The sequence below is a fragment of the Pangasianodon hypophthalmus genome, chromosome 21, assembly GCF_027358585.1.
Source record: "Pangasianodon hypophthalmus isolate fPanHyp1 chromosome 21, fPanHyp1.pri, whole genome shotgun sequence".
NCBI classification, from domain to species: Eukaryota; Metazoa; Chordata; class Actinopteri; order Siluriformes; family Pangasiidae; genus Pangasianodon; species Pangasianodon hypophthalmus.
In genome coordinates, this window is record NC_069730.1 from 21,332,059 (window position 1) to 21,354,214 (window position 22,156).

Genomic DNA, 22,156 nt, shown 5'->3' on the forward strand with positions numbered 1-22,156 from the left:
TAACATTTACACAAATACACACAGTTACACTTTCACTACACTACACCCTCACTACATATACACACTACACCCTCACTACATACAGACACTACGCTACACTACACCCTCACTACATATACACACTACACCCTCACTACATATACACACTACACCCTCACTACATACAGACACTACGCTACACTACACCCTTACCACAAATACACACTACACCCTCACCGCATATACACACTACACCCTCACCGCATATACACACTACACTACATATAAACACTAAACTACACTATACCCTCACCACAAATACACACTACACCCTCACCGCATATACACACTACACCCTCACCGCATATACACACTACACTACATATAAACACTAAACTACACTATACCCTCACCACAAATACACACTACACCCTCACTACATATACACCCTTACCACATATACACACTACACCCTCACTACATATACACCCTACACCCTCAATACATACAGACACTACGCTACACTACACCCTCACCACAAATACACACTACACCCTCACCGCATATACACACTACACCCTCACCGCATATACACACTACACTACACCCTCACCACAAATACACACTACACCCTCACCGCATATACACACTACACCCTCACCGCATATACACACTACACCCTCACCGCATATACACACTACACCCTCACCGCATATACACACTACACTACACCCTCACCACAAATACACACTACACCCTCACCGCATATACACACTACACTACATATAAACACAAAACACACTACACCCTCACTACATATACACCCTTACCACATATACACACTACACCCTCACTACATATACACACTACACCCTCACTACATACAGACACTACGCTACACTACACCCTCACCACAAATACACACTACACCCTCACTACATATACACACTACACCCTCACTACATACAGACACTACGCTACACTACACCCTCACCACAAATACACACTACACCCTCACCGCATATACACACTACACTACATATAAACACTAAACTACACTATACCCTCACCACATATACACACTACACCCTCACCACATATACACACTACACCCTCACTACATATGCACACTACACCGTCACTACATATACACACTACACCCTCACTACATATGAACACTAAACAACACTACACCCTCACTACATATACACACTACACTACACTTTCACTACATACACACACTACACTACACTACATATACACCTTACACCCTCACTACATACACACACTACACTACACTACACTTTCACTACATACACACACTACACTACACTTTCACTACATACACACACTACACCCTCACTACATTTTTCATCACACTTATTTGTCCAGTGGGATGACTGACAGGCTGCGCTGGCGATTGGTGGAGTTTTGCTGTGAGAGGCGGAGTTTCCTCTCCATCCTCTCTCTCTCCTTTCTTAATCGTCTCTCCTCTTGCTGGATCCGCCTTCTTTCTCGTTCCACTCCTGCCTCCTCCTCTCTCAGAGCCTGAGCTCGCTCCACCCACTGCTGTTGCTCCACCTCCAGTTCTTCCTTCTCTCTTTTCATCCTGTCCATCTCCTCAGAGTGATCGCTGTCTCTCTGCTCCACATTTGAATTGCGCATACTCCCGTCATCAACCTGAACACACCATTCAATAACACACAGACAACTTTACACAACTTTAATTAAAACACACATACACACATTACACAACATTCATTAACACACACAATGTTACATATCATTCATTAACACACAACTTTACACAGCATTCATTAACACACACAACTTTACACAGCATTCATTAACACACACAATGTTACACATCATTCATTAACACACACAACTTTACACAGCATTCATTAACACACACAACTTTACACAGCATTCATTAACACACACAATGTTACACATCATTCATTAACACACACAACTTTACACAGCATTCATTAACACACACAATGTTACACATCATTCATTAACACACACAACTTTACACAGCATTCATTAACACACACACAATGTTACACAGTGTTCCTTAATCCATTATTCCACAGCCCTGTTGTCTCTTTATTAAGCCAAACCCACACCGCCTCTTTATTAAGCCACACCCACACCGCCTCTTTATTAAGCCACACCCACACTGCCTCTTTATTAAACCACACCCACACTGCTTCTTTCTTAAGCCACACCCACACCGCCTCTTTATTAAGCCACACCCAGACTGCCTCTTTATTAAGCCACACCCACACTGCCTCTTTATTAAACCACACCCACACTGCTTCTTTCTTAAGCCACACCCACACCGCCTCTTTATTAAGCCACACCCAGACTGCCTCTTTATTAAGCCACACCCACACTGCCTCTTTATTAAGCCACACCCACACTGCTTCTTTATTAAGCCACACCCACACTGCTTCTTTATTAAGCCACACCCACACTGCTTCTTTATTAAGCCACACCCACACTGCTTCTTTATTAAACCACACCCACACTGCTTCTTTATTAAGCCACACCCACACTGCTTCTTTATTAAACCACACCCACACTGCTTCTTTATTAAGCCACACCCACACTGCTTCTTTATTAAACCACACCCACACTGCTTCTTTATTAAGCCACACCCACACTGCTTCTTTATTAAGCCACACCCACACTGCTTCTTTATTAAACCACACCCACACTGCTTCTTTATTAAGCCACACCCACACTGCTTCTTTATTAAACCACACCCACACTGCGTCTTTATTAAGCCACACCCACACTGCTTCTTTATTAAGCCACACCCACACTGCTTCTTTATTAAACCACACCCACACTGCGTCTTTATTAAGCCACACCCACACTGCTTCTTTATTAAGCCACACCCACACTGCTTCTTTATTAAACCACACCCACCTTCCCATCAGTGTCAGGCTGCAGAGTTTCTTCCTCCAGGATCAGGAGTTTCTGAACCTCGTACACACTGTCTTGCATCATAACTGCAGCCTGCATCATTTACATAATCTTATTTACATATCAGCATTTATATATCATCATTTATATTTAAATAACCTTTAAAAAAAAATACAAACACATGAATTGAACACAGACCTGGAGACTGTACAAGATCTGAGTTAAACTCTGCACACAGTCCACCACCTTTAGTCAGATACCCACCCACACACACACACACACACACACACACACACACACACACACACACAAATAAAAAAACAGTATGTAAGTTCTTGTTTTTAGCTATAATAAATCCCAATCCATACCTGTGCTATATTGCTAAGCATATTAGCCTGTTAGCAATGTTAGTGTCAGACTAATCACTGTTTGAATTATTATTATTATTATTATTATTATTAGTAGTAGTAGTAGTAGTAGTAGTAACAGTATTACCTTTAGTATAAGAGGTTCCTTCCGTTTTAGACGTTTCTTGCTCAGTTCCTCAGCTGAAGATAAAATTATTCCATTCATTCATGTGTCTAATAATAATAATACAGTTTCAGATGCTTTGGCACATCTCCGGAAAGAGTCTTAAAGTTCTCAAAACATTAAAATCAAGTACCACAACCATTTAGACTGTAGCCTACTCCATCTGTTACATGAAAAAGAATAGGTGTGTCTTTATTTCTTTTCTCCTCTCAAACCTTTACAATGCGAACTAATATCCTCTGTAAACACTGAATAGTATTTGTCAAAAGTCATTCAATTTCACAGTAACAAAGTAGTTATCCACACTTTTCTTCAACATGTTCTGTTACACGTATCATATATGCATCTTCACATTACATGCTGAAAGACACAGCAGTCATAATATAGAAAAAAAAAGAAATCTCACAAGAAAATGAGTAATGTAAACTATTCTGAACTATTCTGAACAAAGAAGGAGAACAAGGAATATAACATCACTGATCATCCAAACGCATCTGTTTATCTGACCACAGCAATTCATCTACCTGAACTGTACACAGAACTGTACATAGAACACAGAACTATAATTGTATATTATAGTTCTATATAATTGTATGACAACTGATAGGTGATTAGCTGCACCAGTGAACACGTAAATTAAACAGCATCGCTTTTATTTTGCAATATCTGTGAGAATAAACTCAGTATCTGCATGTCAAGATACACCTGATATCAGTTCTAATGGCATTCCAACTCCAGATTACTGACATTTATGATCTAGTGTATGTATTTGCCTGTTATGACTGTTGGGTGGATTATTTTGTATGAAAGTATTTACACAATGGGCATGTTGATAAATGCATGTGAGAGTAAGATAGTTCATTAAAACAACAAGTTTTGTTCAGTACGACATCAGTGTATGACATGATCAGTGGAAGACGACTGTGCACAGACATCTGAGTTCTGTGTGAAACCAATGAGAAATGCTGATAATGTTCTGATCAAATGACTAATCGGTTTGCAGTATTTCACGCAGGGTTTTGAAAAGAACGATTGCCATTTGACAACTGTGCCAAAGCAAGTGAGAAAAACTGTAATAAAACAGCAACAATAATAATGACTTATTATTATTATTAATTAATTTATTTATTTATTTTTTAATAACAATAACACACACTCACCATGCTGAATGAAATCATGATAACCAAAGAGCAGTGACATCACACACACCAGCAGATTTACTACTGAGAGATAAAAAGGCAGACACAAAGAATTGGTTAGATTTAACTTGTTACCTGTGTTACATTAGCACAATTTGTCCATAGTGTGTGCATGTTCAACATCTCTGTGATGATGTTTGTGTGTGTGTTTACCCTCTGCCTGTGCAGCAGTCAGTAGTGTCGCTCCACGTGGTGTGTGTGTGTGTGTTTGTATGAGCAGATGCTGGTGAGTCAAATTCCCAACACATACCCTGAGTTTCTCCTCCAGAACTGCATACACCTGCACATCTAGAGAAAACAGAGCCTCTACACACACACACACACACACACGCACAGTAAACATCATTACAGAGATGGTGAACAGTAGCGCTCATGCTGTGACTGTGAGCATCTTCTACACACTGCTATAATCACTAGTATAACATCTACAACTGCTCACACACAGATAGATACAATGAGAGGAAATATGTCTTTGGAAATATGTATTCCAGTACACATATCCTTCACATTTACACACATAACTTTTGACTGTGTACTTATAAATATCTACAAAAAAGTATTTATTCATAAGCATAAACAAAGATAATGTATGTTTAAAAAAACTAAACTGATAGGGAAAAAAGTACTCAGACACTGTATTTAAAAATAGATATGTAAAGGTTATATAAAAGTAAATCATGTTCTAGATATAAATATTTTTTAAAACTGTTCTCGTGCAAATGGCTCCTGGTGTCATTATAAAGGACGTTGCCATCGGTTTGGAAGATTTCATGCAGATGAATACATGCTTTTTTTGTTCATATTTATAATTACAAAATCAAAAGATATTATGTGTGCAAATTTGAAGTGGATATACAGTATAGACTAGAAGTATATTAATAACAAAAAAGTATCTGAATATTTAGTTCCCCTCACTAAAGGTAGATAGATAGATAGATAGATAGATAGATAGATAGATAGATAAATGGATATTGTACTGATATGCATTATTGTTTTCAGAGGTTCAACTGGAGAGAGAGTAACATGCTGAGAGGAAGTGCTGTGGAGTCAGAGATAGATCACAGAACCATCTACACCTGTGTGTGCCAGGTAGGAATACCTGATGGACTGGAACTTTTTAAGGACTGGAAGTCTTGAAGTTCATCTCCTCTTCAACTTCATTTCCTCCTCAGCTTCATCTCCTCAAGTTCACCCCTCTTGAAGTTCTCCTCCTATTTGAGTTCACCTACTCAAGTCCCCCTCCTCCACTCTTCAAGCTCACCTCCTCCTCAAGTTTACCACCTTCTTTTCAGGTTCACTTTCTCTTTGAGTTCATCTTCTCTTCAAATTCACCTCCTTTTCATGGTCACCTCCTCTTCAGGTTCATTCTCTGTTTAGGTTCACCTCCTTGTTATGTGGTAAATGACCTACTACTGGCCTCTGATCAGGGTTGTGTCTCCTTGCATGTGCTGCTTGACCTTAGTGCAGTTTTTGACACCATTGATGCTATTCTCCTCGATAGACTGGAAAATGTAGTAGGCATTAAGGGAACAGCCCTTTCCTGGCTCAGGTCTTATCTGACTGATCGTTATCAGTTTGTAAACGTAAATGGTGACTTCTCTTCTCATACTAAGGTAAAGTTTGGTGTCCCGCAAGGTTCTGTTTTAGGCCCACTGCTGTTTTCTCTATATATGCTACCTCTGGGTAAAATTATTCATAAACATGGTATTAGCTTCCACTGTTACGCTGATGACACACAGTTGTATGTTTCAGCAAAGCCAGATGACAGACACCAGCTTAATGAAGTTGAGGAATGTGTAAAAGACATTAGAAACTGGATGCTTATTAACTTTCTATTACTTGATTCTGACAAGACAGAAGTACTTGTACTAGGACCACATGCAGCTAGAAGTAAGCTTTCTGATTACATAATAACTCTGGATGGCCTTTCTGTTTCATCATGTGCAGCAGTAAAAGACCTTGGTGTGATTATTGACTCTAGTCTTTCATTTGAATCTCATGTAGATAATATAACTAGTCTCAGTGTTTAAATCTAGGCTGAAAACGTATTTGTTTAGTCAAGCCATTTGTTAATAGCTTTACTTTTTTTCTGGTAAAGGCACAGAGCTGGAAAGTTCATGGGCATAGAGTGTTGTGGTAAACTGGGATGTTTGGACGCTCTCATTCCTCTACTCTCACACGTTCACTCAGGTTTGTTGACAGTGGAATTCTGGCTTCTGGCTCTCCCTTTTAGATATGATGTCATTGCTAGTATTGCTGGAGTCCCTGCTTGCACAATGTACATTTTTCTTAAACCATTACAGGACAACAGCATACTCAATAATCTGTGGTACCATGGGTTTACAACTTTAACAACTTCAATTTAATACAAGAGTTAAAACTCTAATGATGCTCATACTCAAGTTCCTTTTAACACCATTAGCACTACTTGACTTTACAGTGTGACGGCGGGCTGCTGCACCACACACTTAAACTGCTGCACGCTAGTCATTCTACTGTTGCCGTGGTGCTGAATGGACAGCGCCGTTTCAGCACTACTGTTGTGGACCACAGGAGAGCACATGGTTGCCGGGTGGAGCAGGGGAATGCCTGCAGCGACTGCGCCCACGCTCCTCCATGGGCATCCCTCACTGCCCTCTCCACCTCAGAACGGCGTCCCATACCCCCTCTGCGCTCCCATCTGCCCGTTCTCCTTTCACCCAGGTGAGGATGGTTTGCTTTCTGAATCTGATTCCTCTCAAGGTTTCTTCCTCATGTTGTCTCAGGGAGTGTTTCCTTGCCACCGTCACCTCTGGCTTGCTCATTAGGAATAAATTAATAATTTATACCCAGATTTCTATAAAACTGCTTTGTCACAATGCCCATTGTTAAAAGTGCTATACAAATAAAATTGAATTGAAGTCCACCTCTTTTTCAATTTCACCCCCTTTTCAAGTTCACCTCCATTTATTATTCACTTCCTCTTCAAGTCCACTTCTTTTTCAAGTTCACCCTCTGTTCCAGCTCACCTCCTCTTTGTGTCCACCTTCTCTTAAAGTTCACCTCCTTTTCATGTTCAGTTCCTGTTCAAGTTCACCTCCTGCTCTTACTGCTTTATTTATTTAATCCCTTGCTTTATGTTTGTGTTTGAATGGATGACTAGATATAAATTAATGGGCGAACAGATGGGTGGAGTGATGGATAAATTGGTGGAGATATGATGGGGATAATTGTATGGGGGTATGGATGAATGGATGGATGGATAAACAGAAAAAGGCATGGATGGACAGACAGACATGTACCTTGCAGTGTGTTTATGTTCTTGCATTTCATCTCTTCATTATTCTTCAGTTCATTATCAGGCAAACTGAAACAAAACCACAGACATCACATGACTCTGATTTATCTGTGTGCTGTGTCTCAACACTAACGTAGTAATCAGTGTGTCAGATTGGAACACTACCAGAACACCATAGTACTGAATTTACAGTATTAGTGTGTGTGGCTTAGTCAACTTGCGCAACCTCATGGTGACCTTCCTGACCACTTCCTATGTCTGTCTCTCTGTTTGTCTCTTTTTCTGTCTCTCTTTCTGTCTCTGTCTGTCTCTCTGTCTCTCTCTTTCTCTGTCTCTCTCTGTCTGTCTCTCTCACACGCTCAGACACACACCTGTCTGTGGTGCGTTGCAGCAGTGTGATCCACCTGTCTCTCTCTTCACGATTTTGTGTGTGGATCTCATACATTTCTGGCTCTGCTGCGTCACTACTGATCAGAAACAGTCCTCGATCCTGATTGGCAATTTCTCTCAGGATCAAAGCACGCAGAGGAACAACAGCAGGTTTCTGCTCCTGCACACATGCACACGTACACACACACACACACACACACACAGTCACATACTCAGGGAAATGGCTGAGAATTGTTAAAAACACTTTATGCATAAATGAATTATTTTAATTGTGTGTGTGTGTGTGTGTGTGTGTGTGTGTGTACCAAAGCAGCGAATGTGAACTTCTGCTCTTTCTCCTGAAGAAAAACCAGAACATCAGAGAGAAGAAGTGCGAAAACATCTGGAGACCCACACACACACACACACACACAGAGAAATTAGATTAAAAGTTATTTGGAAATGGAAAGAAGCAACATACAAGAACTTACGTGTGCACACACACACACACACACCTCTCAGTCTGCCTGATGTAGTCCTGCAAGTGAGTGTAGCAGAGTGTGTGAGTGTGTGTGGTGTGTGTGTGAGAGTGTGTTTGCTGTAGATCTCTCCACTCTTCAGGCGAGTGAAGCTCTTGTTATCCAAACGGTTGATGATATCATCAAGTTCCCGTGCACGCTGGATTTTCTCCACATGCAGCTCAACACCTGATAACACACACCGCACCCCCTCCAGCGCCGCCATGACATCATCATGCTCGATTCTGTCCCCTACAGGATAACAAACCACATTACAGTGTTTGACTCCGCCCCATGTAGGACAGTAGGGTGTAATAGGTGTGTTTTGTACCATCGGTGTGCTGCAGTAGTCTCTCCAGCAGGACGGGGTATTTTGTGATTCTCTGTGTAACCAGCAGCAGGAATTCTGGGATTTCTCTGCGTTTAATGACTGAATTACTGCTCTGCTGCTGTACAAATAAACACACACACACACACACACACGCACACACCATCACATTTATCACTTACACACAAACACACAAAATAACAAGTGAAATAACAATCCCTCCTATAATTTCTGTAGATGTCTGTCGGGTCTAGCTATAATGTGCATAGTGTGTGTGTGTGTGTGTGTGTGTGTGCGTGTGTGTGTGTGTCAGAGTGACAGAGACTCACTCTGAGGAACAGCTGTAGTTTCCTGTTGCTCTGCTGAAGTTGTTTATAAATTTTCAGTGCTTCAGATTGTTTACTGCAGAAATCTCCATACAGAGCCGTCATGTGACCTGCAGATGTACATGAGAACTACAAACACACACACACAGATACACACATGAAATACACACACATATGAAACACACATATAGACATATGAAACACCCACACACACAAACAAGCACACATATGAAACAAACACACACATGAAACCTACACACAAACACAAACACACACACACAATCACACATACCTGCTGTAGCAGTATGTCTCCGATCCTGTGGATGATGAAGTTCTTGTTGTTGCTCAGGTGTGTTGAAGTGTGTTGTCTGTTCTCCATCTTGGTCAGGAAGTTCCTGTGCAGAGTTATGAGGTCATCCAAACATGGGAAAATCTGACCAATCACATCCTGTTCCAGCTGCACCTCCTCCACTAAGCCCCGCCTCAAAACGTCACTCATCACCGTGAGAGTCTGAACGTGATGAAACTCTGTCTGCATGAGCTCTGAAACCAAAACTCCAATTAATCAATCAGAGAGAAGAAGAAAAGACTTCACCAGTCAGATCACAGCACTTACTTAATACAAAACTGTAATCAGTGATAACGTTCTTCTCGTTTAATAACAGGTTTCAGAACTCCAAGATGTAAATAATTATTCTAAATAGACTATTAAAACTGGAGTGCCAAGTGTATTGTGTTGCCATGGTAACTGACCATAGATCACTTCCTGTCTTTTCACAGTTTTTCGGTCAAGTGTGTGTGAGAATTCAAACCCGACAACAGCACTCCACGACTCGGCGGAATAATCCAACGGTGCAGGAACTGAGCAACACACACACACACACACACACGCACATTAGCACATAAACACAGGATAATACACACACACACATTAACACATTAACACAAAATAATACACACACATTCATACATACATACATACGCACACACTAACATATTAACACATACACACAGGATAATACACGCACATACGTTATCGCATTAACACAGAATAATACACACACATTCATACATACACACATACACACACACACACAATAACACATTAACACATACACACAGGATAATACACACACACACACATTATCACATTAACACAGAATAATACACACACATTCATACATACATACACACACACATTTACACATTAACACATAAATACAGGATAATACACACACACACACTAACACATTAACACATAAACATGGGATAATACACATATACACACTAACACATTAACACACATATACACACTAACACATTAACACACATATACACACTAACACATTAACACATAAACAGGGATTAATACACACACATATACACACACAAACACATAAACACAAGATAATATACACACACACATTAACACAGGATAATACACACACTTACACGCACACACACACACACACACACACACACTAACACATTAACACATAATCACAGGATAATACACACACACATACAAACACATAAACACAAGATTATACATACACACACATTAATACAGGATAATACACACACAGGCAGACACACACACACTAACACATTAACACACAATCACTGGATAATACACACACACACACACACACACACACGTAACCACACGGGATAACACACACATACATACACACACACATACTAACACATTAACACATAAACACAGTATAATACACACACACATTAACATATTAACAAAGGATAATACAAACACATTAAGACAGAATAATACACAGGCATACACACACAAAAACACACACAATAACAAAGGATAAATACACACAACTGACCTCATCAACATGCTAATAAAGCATGTGTGTTTGTAAATAAATCACTTCATGTTTTGTGAATAAATAGATCAAAGACTCTCACCTGTGATTTCACATGGAGTTGAGGAACTACTGACACACTGACCAATCAGAGACCATGATTTCCTCATTGTCATCTCGTGACCACACCCCTCACTGTTACTCCTCCTCCTATACACACACAGACATGCAGACACACATTAATACAGGATAACACACAGACACGCTACATTCAACATACGTGAGTGTTGAAACTGTATATTTCTCTCTCTCAGTCTTTCTCTCTCTGTCACCCACCCACCCCCACACACACACACACACATACACACCCACCCACCCACACACACACACACACACACACACACCTGTGTGAGGTGGAGTTCTTGTGGCTGCTGCTGAACAGGGATGGAGAGCTGTGGCTTGATGAACCTGAGTAAGAATATAATAGAGAAGTAAAAACACAGAGACTCCACCCATTGCCACATTCACTCATTACTGCTGACTACAAACATTACACCTTCCAAGTCCCATACCTACATCTACAACTCCACTCTCAAGACCACATTAACTACTTCCTGCTGGTAACCCACCAACAGCCACACCCACTGATTCCATCACACCCACTGATTCAATCACATCCACTGATTCCACCACACTCACTGATTCCACCACACTCACTGATTCCACCACACCCACTGATTCCATCACACCCACTGATTCCACCACACTCACTGATTCCATCACACCCACTGATTCCACCACACCCACTGATTCCACCACACCCACTGATTCCACCACACTCACTGATTCCATCACACCCACTGATTCCACCACACCCACTGATTCCACCACACCCACTGATTCCACCACACTCACTGATTCCATCACACCCACTGATTCCACCACACCCACTGATTCAATCACATCCACTGATTCCACCACACTCACTGATTCCACCACACTCACTGATTCCATCACACCCACTGATTCCATCACACCCACTGATTCCACCACACCCACTGATTCCATCACACTCACTGATTCCATCACACCCACTGATTCCACCACACCCACTGATTCCACCACACTCACTGATTCCACCACACCCACTGATTCCACCACACTCACTGATTCCACCACACCCACTGATTCAATCACATCCACTGATTCCACCACACTCACTGATTCCACCACACTCACTGATTCCATCACACCCACTGATTCCATCACACCCACTGATTCCACCACACTCACTGATTCCACCACACCCACTGATTCCACCACACCCACTGATTCCATCACACTCACTGATTCCACCACACTCACTGATTCCATCACACCCACTGATTCCACCACATCCACTGATTCCATCACACCCACTGATTCCATCACACCCACTGATTCCATCACATCCACTGATTCCACCACATTCACTGATTCCATCACACCCACTGATTCCACCACACTCACTGATTCCATCACACCCACTGATTCCACCACACTCACTGATTCCACCACACCCACTGATTCCACCACACTCACTGATTCCATCACACCCACTGATTCAACCACACCCACTGGTTCCATCACACCCACTGATTCCATCACACCCACTGATTCAACCACACCCACTGATTCCACCACACCCACTGATTCCACCACACTCACTGATTCCATCACACCCACTGATTCCACCACACCCACTGATTCCATCACACCCACTGATTCCATCACACCCACCGATTCCACCACACCCACCGATTCCATCACACTCACCGATTCCACCACACTCACTCATTCCACCTCATCCACTGATTCCACCACACCCACTGATTCCACCACACTCACTGATTCCATCACACCCACTGATTCCACCACACCCACCGATTCCACCACACTCACCGATTCCACCACACTCACTCATTCCACCACATCCACTGATTCCACCACACCCACTGATTCCACCACACTCACTGATTCCACCACACCCACCGATTCCACCACACTCACCGATTCCACCACACTCACTCATTCCACCACATCCACTGATTCCACCACACCCACTGATTCCACCACACTCACTGATTCCATCACACCCACTGATTCCACCACACCCACTGATTCCATCACACTCACTGATTCCATCACATCCACTGATTCCATCACACCCACTGATTCCACCACACTCACTGATTCCATCACACTCACTGATTCCATCACACTCACTGATTCCACCACACTCACTCATTCCACCACACCCACTGATTCCACCACACCCACTGATTCCACCACACTCACTGATTCCACCACACCCACTGATTCCACCACACTCACTGATTCCATCACACTCACTGATTCCACCACACCCACTGATTCCATCACACTCACTGATTCCATCACACCCACTGATTCAACCACACCCACTGGTTCCATCACACCCACTGATTCCATCACACCCACTGATTCCATCACACCCACTGATTCCACCACACCCACTGATTCCATCACACCCACTGATTCCACCACACTCACTGATTCCACCACACCCACTGATTCCACCACACTCACTGATTCCATCACACCCACTGATTCAACCACACCCACTGGTTCCATCACACCCACTGATTCCATCACACCCACTGATTCAACCACACCCACTGATTCCACCACACCCACTGATTCCACCACACTCACTGATTCCATCACACCCACTGATTCCACCACACCCACTGATTCCATCACACCCACTGATTCCATCACACCCACTGATTCAACCACACCCACTGGTTCCATCACACCCACTGATTCCATCACACTCACTGATTCCATCACACCCACTGATTCCACCACACCCACTGATTCCACCACACCCACTGATTCAATCACATCCACTGATTCCACCACACCCACTGATTCCACCACACTCACTGATTCCATCACACCCACTGATTCCACCACACCCACTGATTCAATCACATCCACTGATTCCACCACACTCACTGATTCCACCACACCCACTGATTCCATCACACCCACTGATTCCATCACACTCACTGATTCCACCACACCCACTGATTCCACCACACCCACTGATTCCACCACACCCACTACCAATGTCAGAGGCAAAACATCCCTGTCTGTCTGGTTTCCATGTCAACATATAAAATGTTTAGCAAGTCTATGCGCAGTGATGTTTAAACACACTTATGAGCTCTGTCTCTCTTAAAACTTTCTGCCACTGTTATCATTATTGTCACTGACTTGCATCAGAAATCAAAAATTCTTTGATTTTGACATACAAAACCATTTACTAATATAGGAAATCCAGAAAACTGGTAGGCAAAACAGAGCTTTCAGTAGATTATAAGACCACATAAGTTTTTTTAAAATTCAAACACTAGCTGTAGTAGGAAAACTGGCTAGTGTTAATACTTAATATCAGTCTAGAATAATACATAAGGATGTGATCTCAGGCATAATAATACTTTGTTTAGCAGTGGTAAATGGATGAAATTTGTTTTTTTTTTTTTATTGCTGCACTACACTACTGCAGCATGTCAGGATAGTGAAAAAGACTATAATAATATGTTCCATATTAATTTAAATGTGACTCCCAGTAATTACCACACAAAAATTGTCTTTGTTATTTCTAAAATTAATTTGGAAACTAAATAAATTCAACAAAAGAGGAGATTGTGAGTTTCTCTTCCTGAGCCCATTTGTAAATCACGTGACCTCACGTTAGGTCATGACCCTTAGTTTGGGAACCCCTGCGTTATGGCTTCTACAGTAGGAAACAATCAGCACTCTGGAGGAGGTGCTATAACTTATTTAATAATATAAAAAGCAATGTGCTACCGCTGATGAGTCACATGATCAGAATAGAGCAATACAATTGGCTCACTCACAAAGCAACATGGAGAGTGTAGATGCCTTCAGCGGGACCTAAGAAAGAAAATGATTATTTGTTATGTTTATTTAGTTGATTAATTTATAATATTTTAATGATAATTTATATAAATTTATTGATTCAGTATAATTTAAGTAATGTACATTATAGGTCAGGTTTGTGTGGGTTGGGTTTAACCATATTTAATAATAAATGTTTTTTCACTGCCAATAAAATATAATTCAATCAAAAGTAATTAAAACATGGAAACATTTCAGAACTTTCAGAAACATTACCATAATTACTGAGCAAATCCAGAAATAGAAAACTTCAGGATACTGAGAGATAAGTGAAAATGAAGTGAGATGTTGGAGGATAACTGTAGAGTCATGATGCTGTAATAAAGCATGAGTGAGCTCTTTAGCTTTACATTGTCTCCTTTCTCCAGTGAACTCAGTGTTTATTAGAAATAAAGTGATGTGACTGGAATGTCTGCATTTCTGAGAGAATGTGCATGCTATTTTGTAAAGGGCAGAAGGCAGGATTTGAACATTTTGGATAAGCACAGATCAGAGTGCAGCTAAATTATTACCATAATTACACAAATACACACAGATAGTAATATCAGTAAATAACATTCTAATCAGAGTGAGTTTATACTCAAATCCTTTGAAAATACTGTGAACCCACCAACGCCCTCAGCACCCCATAGTGCAGTGTAATGTAGTGTATTAATATGTAGTGACCTGTAGTGTTGCATTGCACAGTACAGTATAGTGTAGTGTACTGTGGTATAGTATAGCGTAGTATAGTGTAGTATAGTGTATTGTACTGTAGTTTAGTATAGTTTAGTGGGGTGCAGTGTTGCATTGTGTGGTGTAGTGTTACACAGTATAATGTAGTGTTGTGTAGTGTAGTGTACTGCACTGTAGTGTAGTAAACTGCAGTGTTGCACAGTATTGTAGCATAGTGTACTGTAGTGCAGTGTAGTGTGGAGTGGTGAACTGTAGTGTAGTATAGTGTAGTGTTTTGCTGTACCTTGTGTGTGACATTAGTTTGAGTTGATGTCCGCACTGGCCATTCGCCTGTCTCCTCCACAACTGCTCCTTCATTAACAGTCAACTTACTGAAACACACACATGACTTTGACTTCACACTGTGTGCGTATGTGTGTGTGTGTGGGGGGGTATGCAGGGGTGGATCATACTTGAGTAATTGTTCTTCATTACTATAATTAAGTATTATTAAGGTTTGAAGCCATCACTCAGGAACAGGCAGAGCAGAGGCTGCTCCAGAGGCTGCTGCATCCCCCGTGTCCTCCAGCTGCAGCTCCTCCATCTATAGCCGCACCAGCTGGACCACCCATAATGCTCATGAAGATGTCCTCCACTGATGATTTGGATGTCTTCATGGACCGCTTTGAATGTGTGGCAGCTGCGTGGGGATGGCCGGAGGACGAGTGGGCGAGTACCTATTTACATTGCACAGTAGCTCAAAGGACTCAAGGATGGAGGATGCTCTTAGAAGAGCAGGACACCCAAGGAATTCTTGATGTGGTGGTGCTGGAACAGTTAATTGCACAGCTGCCAACCAAAACAGTGGAGTGGGTCCAGTACTACCGCCCGGCATCCCTCACTGACACCATCCAGCTAGCGAAGGATCACCTGCTGGTGTCCATGGCGGCAGGCAGCTATACTGTCACTCTCTCTCTGTCACTCTCTCTCTCTCCTTCCACATTCCCTTCCACAACCCACCCCCCATCCCCAGAAGCCAGTGGTGGATTTCCTTTCCCATCAAGGCTGGAGGGAGTCAGCAGCAGGCCGGACAGCTCCCTGGCCTGAGTCAGGCGGTGGGGCTATGTGCCAGCAGGGATGTGGCTGAGTGTCGGCTGCAGACGGAGAAGAGGAGTGTTGAACCGGCAGGTAACGCCTGGTGATTCTCACCTGTGTGTGATTACTGACAATTAACTTCTGTGCTATACACAGTATGCTTTGTTGGTTCTTTCAGGAACACTGTGGGTGAGAGAAACAGAGAGCTGGCAGAGTTCACAACCAGTGTACCTGAACAGAGCGTGATTTAGTTTGAATTGAACTTGAAGAAAATGCGGACTCTGTTAACTGTTAAGACGGCATTTTTGTTTGTTCATGTTTTGTGTGCGTGACGAGCGTGCTGAAAAGTCCTCCTTCACACACAGATAAAAACCAGGTTCTACAACCTTCTGCAACCTAGATTTTAACCAGCCGGACTTCTTGCAAAAACTGTGATGAATTTATTGGTTGCACAATTGCACTATTTGTCCATATAGTACACAATAATAGAAGGGATTTATTTATAATCGCACTATCCGTTGCACCCAGATGAGGATGGGTTCCCTTTTGAGCCTGGTTCCTCATATCATCTCGGGGAGTTTTTCCTTGCCACCGTCGCCACTGGCTTGCTCATTAGGGATAAATTCAAATATTTACAATATATTTTTTTGAATCCATTTATTTGTGTAAAGCTGCTTTGTGACAATGTCCATTGTTAAAAGCGCTATACAAATAAAATTGAATTGAATTGAATTGAACCTTCCTAGAAGGCATGAACTCCATCTAATTTGAAAAAGCATTATGAGGTAAGTTTCACTAATTTGCTAACATTAACTTTTCACATGAAAACATGACTTTACTTTTTAATACAATTAACTACTTGTACTATTTGTTACTTTCACTTCTCAATGTAAATTTCTTTGGTTGGATCCCCTTGTGTGTGTGTGTGTGTGTGTGTGTGTGAGATTGTACCTCTCACTGATGAGAGCTGTTTCTTCAAGATACTCTGACAAGTTAGAAAAAGTAAAAGTTTAACTTTTTATTTACACACATACAAACACACACACAACACACACACAAAACACAACACACCTGTGCAGGTCAGTGTACATGTTCTGCTCTCAGTCTCAGTGTAGTGTTGCTGTGGGGAAAAATATTATATTTTAATATCAAATTATATTCTGTAATTTTTTCAAATTTCACTCATAAAAGATAGAAATGTATCTGTTTTATGAGTTTCTGTAAAACAGTCTTGAGACAGATACCATAAAATCACCGAACCCTAACCCTCAGCCAGACATGTTGAAACGCTTTAGAATAAGACAATATTATATTCATAAATTTCTGGAAGTAATTCTAAAATAATGTATTTTACCTTTTGCATATCTGTGGGTTCATGGTTAAACACAGCTGCAGTGTTTGCCTCAGTGTCTGATCCACCTGTCAAAAATAATAAAATTGATCCTTTTCTTTCCATTTTTGGTTATAACCTCCTGTTCTTGTTACCCCTCAGTCTCTGCTGATTGTTTCTTCTTATTTAAGCCCTTTGACCTCCACTTCCCCTGCTTTCGATCCATCTGTTTGTAGTTTCAGAGTTTTCTGCTTCCAGATTATGGATGTTCCTGAGTTCCAGGAACACTTCAGTTATAACTTAAACGTCACAGTCTATCTTTTCCCCAAGTGCAGTGAATCAGTTGAGATTTCGTTCTTCAGTTTTGCACTGGAGCTATGAGGCTAATGTAGCTAACAAGTAATAGAAGCGTACGGCCACCATAGCATGGTGAAAACTGATTTAACTTGACATTCCATTGAGATGTTAATGTGTAAACAGCTTTTACCTGAGCTGATGGACAGTAAAAGTTCTTCATCTTCAGGGTCACTGCAGCTGCTGATTAAATCCTGATGACAAGCAGTGTACATTTATTTATAAACCACAAAACCACAACATTAAATATCAGAATATAAAAAATATAAAACAAAGACACTCAACTGTGTGTGTGATGATGGTGTGAGGAGATTCTCCTGACTGAAGATCCTCTGGATTAAAGAGAGACAACAAACACACTGTGTTAGGACAAACACACACACACACACACACACAATATTTGTAATCAAAGATTTAAAATGACAAACCTGAAGATGATGATAAAGACTCCTGATCTGATCTGCACTGTATACGTCCACATAATGATGTAATCTAAAAACACACACACACACACACACACACAAAAACACAGGGTGTGGTCTGAGGATGGGGTCTAAGGGTGTGATGTGAGGGTGAGGTCTAACGGTGTGGTCTGGATTATTACAGCCTGAGGGATTTGTGTTCGTTAGGGCTGAGATGCTTATGACTGAGATTATGACTGAGGACTCAACAGTGACTGATGGCAGAACTGTTGTAGGCCCCCACAGTGGAGGAAAGGTTTTGTTATTCTGTGTGTCTGTGTGTGTGTGTGTGTGTGTGTTATACAAGCATGTGCCTGTTTGCTACCTGAATCTGTAACTTTCTCACCTTGTGTATGAGGGCAGAATCCATGACACATTCTCTGAGCAGTAAGATTGCTGAGTGTAACTGAGTAGAGGACACACATTCTGACACACACACCGACAGGGACATCACTCCAGAGGCATGAATAAAGCGCAAAAGGTGGGATGAGTCGATTTGAATGTGAGACACTCCAGCAAGAGGAGTGGTGAGTGGGTTTGGAGGACTGAGGGAGAAAAACAATAGAACAAGAACATGAGGGAAAAATAAACACAATAAAAACACCAACCAGAGCTGATTAAATGTGTTCCAGGGTTACAGCATTACAGTGTTACAGTCACAGTGTTAATGTTAGTGTTATAGTTTTAGTGTTACAGTGTTTGTGTTGCAGTGTTAGTGACAGTAATGTGTGTTAGGTGAAAGTCTCACTGTGTGAGCAGGTGCACGAGTGTCTGCTGATTGGTCCTCTGGGCAAGCTGAAGTGGAGTGTCTCCTTCCTGATTGGCTGAATTAATGACCATGAGAGCTCCAGGCTGAGACAGCAGGAACTCACACACTCGCACGAAACCCAAACGCACACACACATGCAGCAGAGACTCTACACAAACACACACACACACACACACACACACACACAGAAAATGAGCTGACAGGAAAAGAGGGAAAACAGAGAAAGAGTGATATAACACACTTGTTCTTTGAACAGAAACACACACACACACACAAACACACACTGTCAGTGTAATTAGTTTACTCTCTGGTTGCCATGGTGATGAAATTTTATTACAGCTCTGGCTTTAATTATAACTGAATTCCGGATGTGTGTGTAAGCTGGACATTAAACAGAACCTTCACACACATACACACACAAAAACACACATACACACACACAGAGCACCGTGTGTGTGGTTCAGCAGGTTGTGGTTGGTCTGAAGGTTTGCCAGAGCAAGTGCAACTTTTTTATCCATCTCTGCTCGCACACTGCTGTCACTCAGATCGTATCGACCAATCAGATCGCTGTATTCGATAGTGCCAAGCTGGTTGCTATGGGATACAAAGTACTCAGCCATCTCCTGTGCATCGTCCTCAACATACTTCAGAAATGACACACCAACATACCGCAGCACACCTCTAACATGTGTGTATGCTCTCACACACACTGTCTCCTGCTGGTTATGGCCTGGACACACAGAATAAGATTAGCACATTCTAGGCAAACAACATAATTCACTAATTTCAACATAAGAAACATGTAAAAAATAATGTAAAAATAATTTAATAATTAATAATTTAAGCATTGTGAAATTATCAGAACCAAATGTAAAATGTCACAAAATAATCATACACTGCTACTGTAAAACTGCCTAAAACAAAGAGAGACCAAGGAATGAAGAGTGTCTAAATGTGTAGAGTTTGTAGTATGCTAGTGTGTGTAGTGTTAGTGAGCAGTCTTAGTTACCTGGAGTGATGAAGTAGGTCAGAGTGTGTACTTTAGTCTGTAGAACGTGAATTAAACTTGAACCTTCTAAAACCACAAACATTTCCTCCGATTCTGTTTGAGATGGAATTAACACAAAGACTCTTGCCTGTCCCTGACACACACACACACACACACACACACACACACACACACGATGAAAAATGATTCCTTGCTCTGTGTTTGAGATGCTGGTGGTTCTAGCTTTCAAATCTTACAAAGTATTTTTTAAACCTCTTAAACCTTAACACTTCAGTGCACATAAATAAGCTGAAAATAAATGATGGAGTTGACCTGACGCTGTGTGTGTGTCACTGTGACAATGTTGTCTGGCTAATAACGCAGGTCTACAGTTGTTTACCTTTAACAGCACAGAGGTAGAACAAAAACAACTCTGTTTTAACTGTGTTGCATCTAGCTCATCTTTAAATGTTATGTACCAGTCAAGCCTGAAATTCAAGCAGAAATACTAGACGATGAAATAAGTAAAATCAATGGAGCTGCTGAGCTACAGGGGTGTGTTTGGCTGAACAAGCGTGGAGCTGGAGCAAGCCTTAGCTGTTTATTGTAGAGTGAAATATTGAACTGAGAAAACCAGTAAGCCCGCAAGCTCCAACAGCTGGAAAAGCTCTTCATCCAACACTTTATATGAATTTCCAAAGTAAGCAATGAAATATTTAGTACAAATGGAAGCATTTGTACTTGGTGTGAGACTCTGTCATGTGGAAACTCTAGGATTAGAGTGAAAGACTGAGAGATAGGAATTTTTAGGAAGTTAATTAAGAAGAAGGTGGAGCTTCAGGTGTGGTCCAAAAGTTATTTCAGTAATCCATTTCAAGGCATCTATTCTGTGGGGATGTGACCTGCATTATATTTAATCTGTACTGTGGATCTATCTATCTATCTATCTATCTATCTATCTATCATACACAAACGGACACTAAAGACTGGGTGACTATAATTTAATCCTAAAAATGCATATAACCAACCTAGATTTTAACACATTAACAAAACACACACACACACACACACACACACACACACAAATCTTTACCTACATAAAGTGGAACTTCTTTCCTGCTCAGCTCCATCAGATAAATCAGAAAAAAATAAAAATGTATAATGTATTCAAATTGATAAGGAAATAAACGTATTTCACCTAAAG

The 22,156-nt window shown here is 41.3% G+C and overlaps 1 protein-coding gene across 1 annotated transcript; it reads right to left on the reverse strand.

Moving 5' to 3' along the window:
- LOC113525405 (rho guanine nucleotide exchange factor 28) lies at positions 1–22,156 on the reverse strand. Its single transcript, XM_026911902.3, has 28 exons — positions 22,050–22,156; positions 20,974–21,106; positions 19,944–20,694; positions 19,542–19,740; positions 19,163–19,226; positions 19,020–19,066; positions 18,868–18,928; positions 18,405–18,469; positions 18,122–18,170; positions 18,002–18,035; positions 16,260–16,347; positions 15,241–15,277; positions 11,698–11,761; positions 11,397–11,503; positions 10,218–10,325; positions 9,757–10,007; positions 9,468–9,593; positions 9,142–9,259; positions 8,808–9,062; positions 8,619–8,695; positions 8,295–8,473; positions 7,928–7,992; positions 4,800–4,952; positions 4,608–4,670; positions 3,412–3,464; positions 3,115–3,162; positions 2,920–3,009; positions 1–1,659 (listed from the first exon to the last, which is right to left on the reverse strand). The coding sequence occupies exons 3-28, from the start codon at positions 20,033–20,035 to the stop codon at positions 1,360–1,362; spliced, it is 2,793 nt and encodes a 930-aa protein (XP_026767703.1). The 5' UTR covers positions 20,036–20,694; positions 20,974–21,106; positions 22,050–22,156; the 3' UTR covers positions 1–1,359.

What these genes read in the sequence shown, in the direction of transcription:
- LOC113525405 (XM_026911902.3), bottom strand. Translation starts at nt 20,035, where the DNA reads ATGGTCATTAATTCAGCCAATCAGGAAGGAGACACTCCACTTCAGCTT. An exon ending in ACAGCTCTCATCAGTGAGAG is followed by an intron (nt 16,348 to 18,001) that starts GTACAATCTCAC and finishes TGTGTGTTTCAG; the next exon opens with TAAGTTGACTGTTAATGAAG. An exon ending in ACTACTGCAGCACACCGATG is followed by an intron (nt 9,063 to 9,141) that starts GTACAAAACACA and finishes GTTATCCTGTAG; the next exon opens with GGGACAGAATCGAGCATGAT.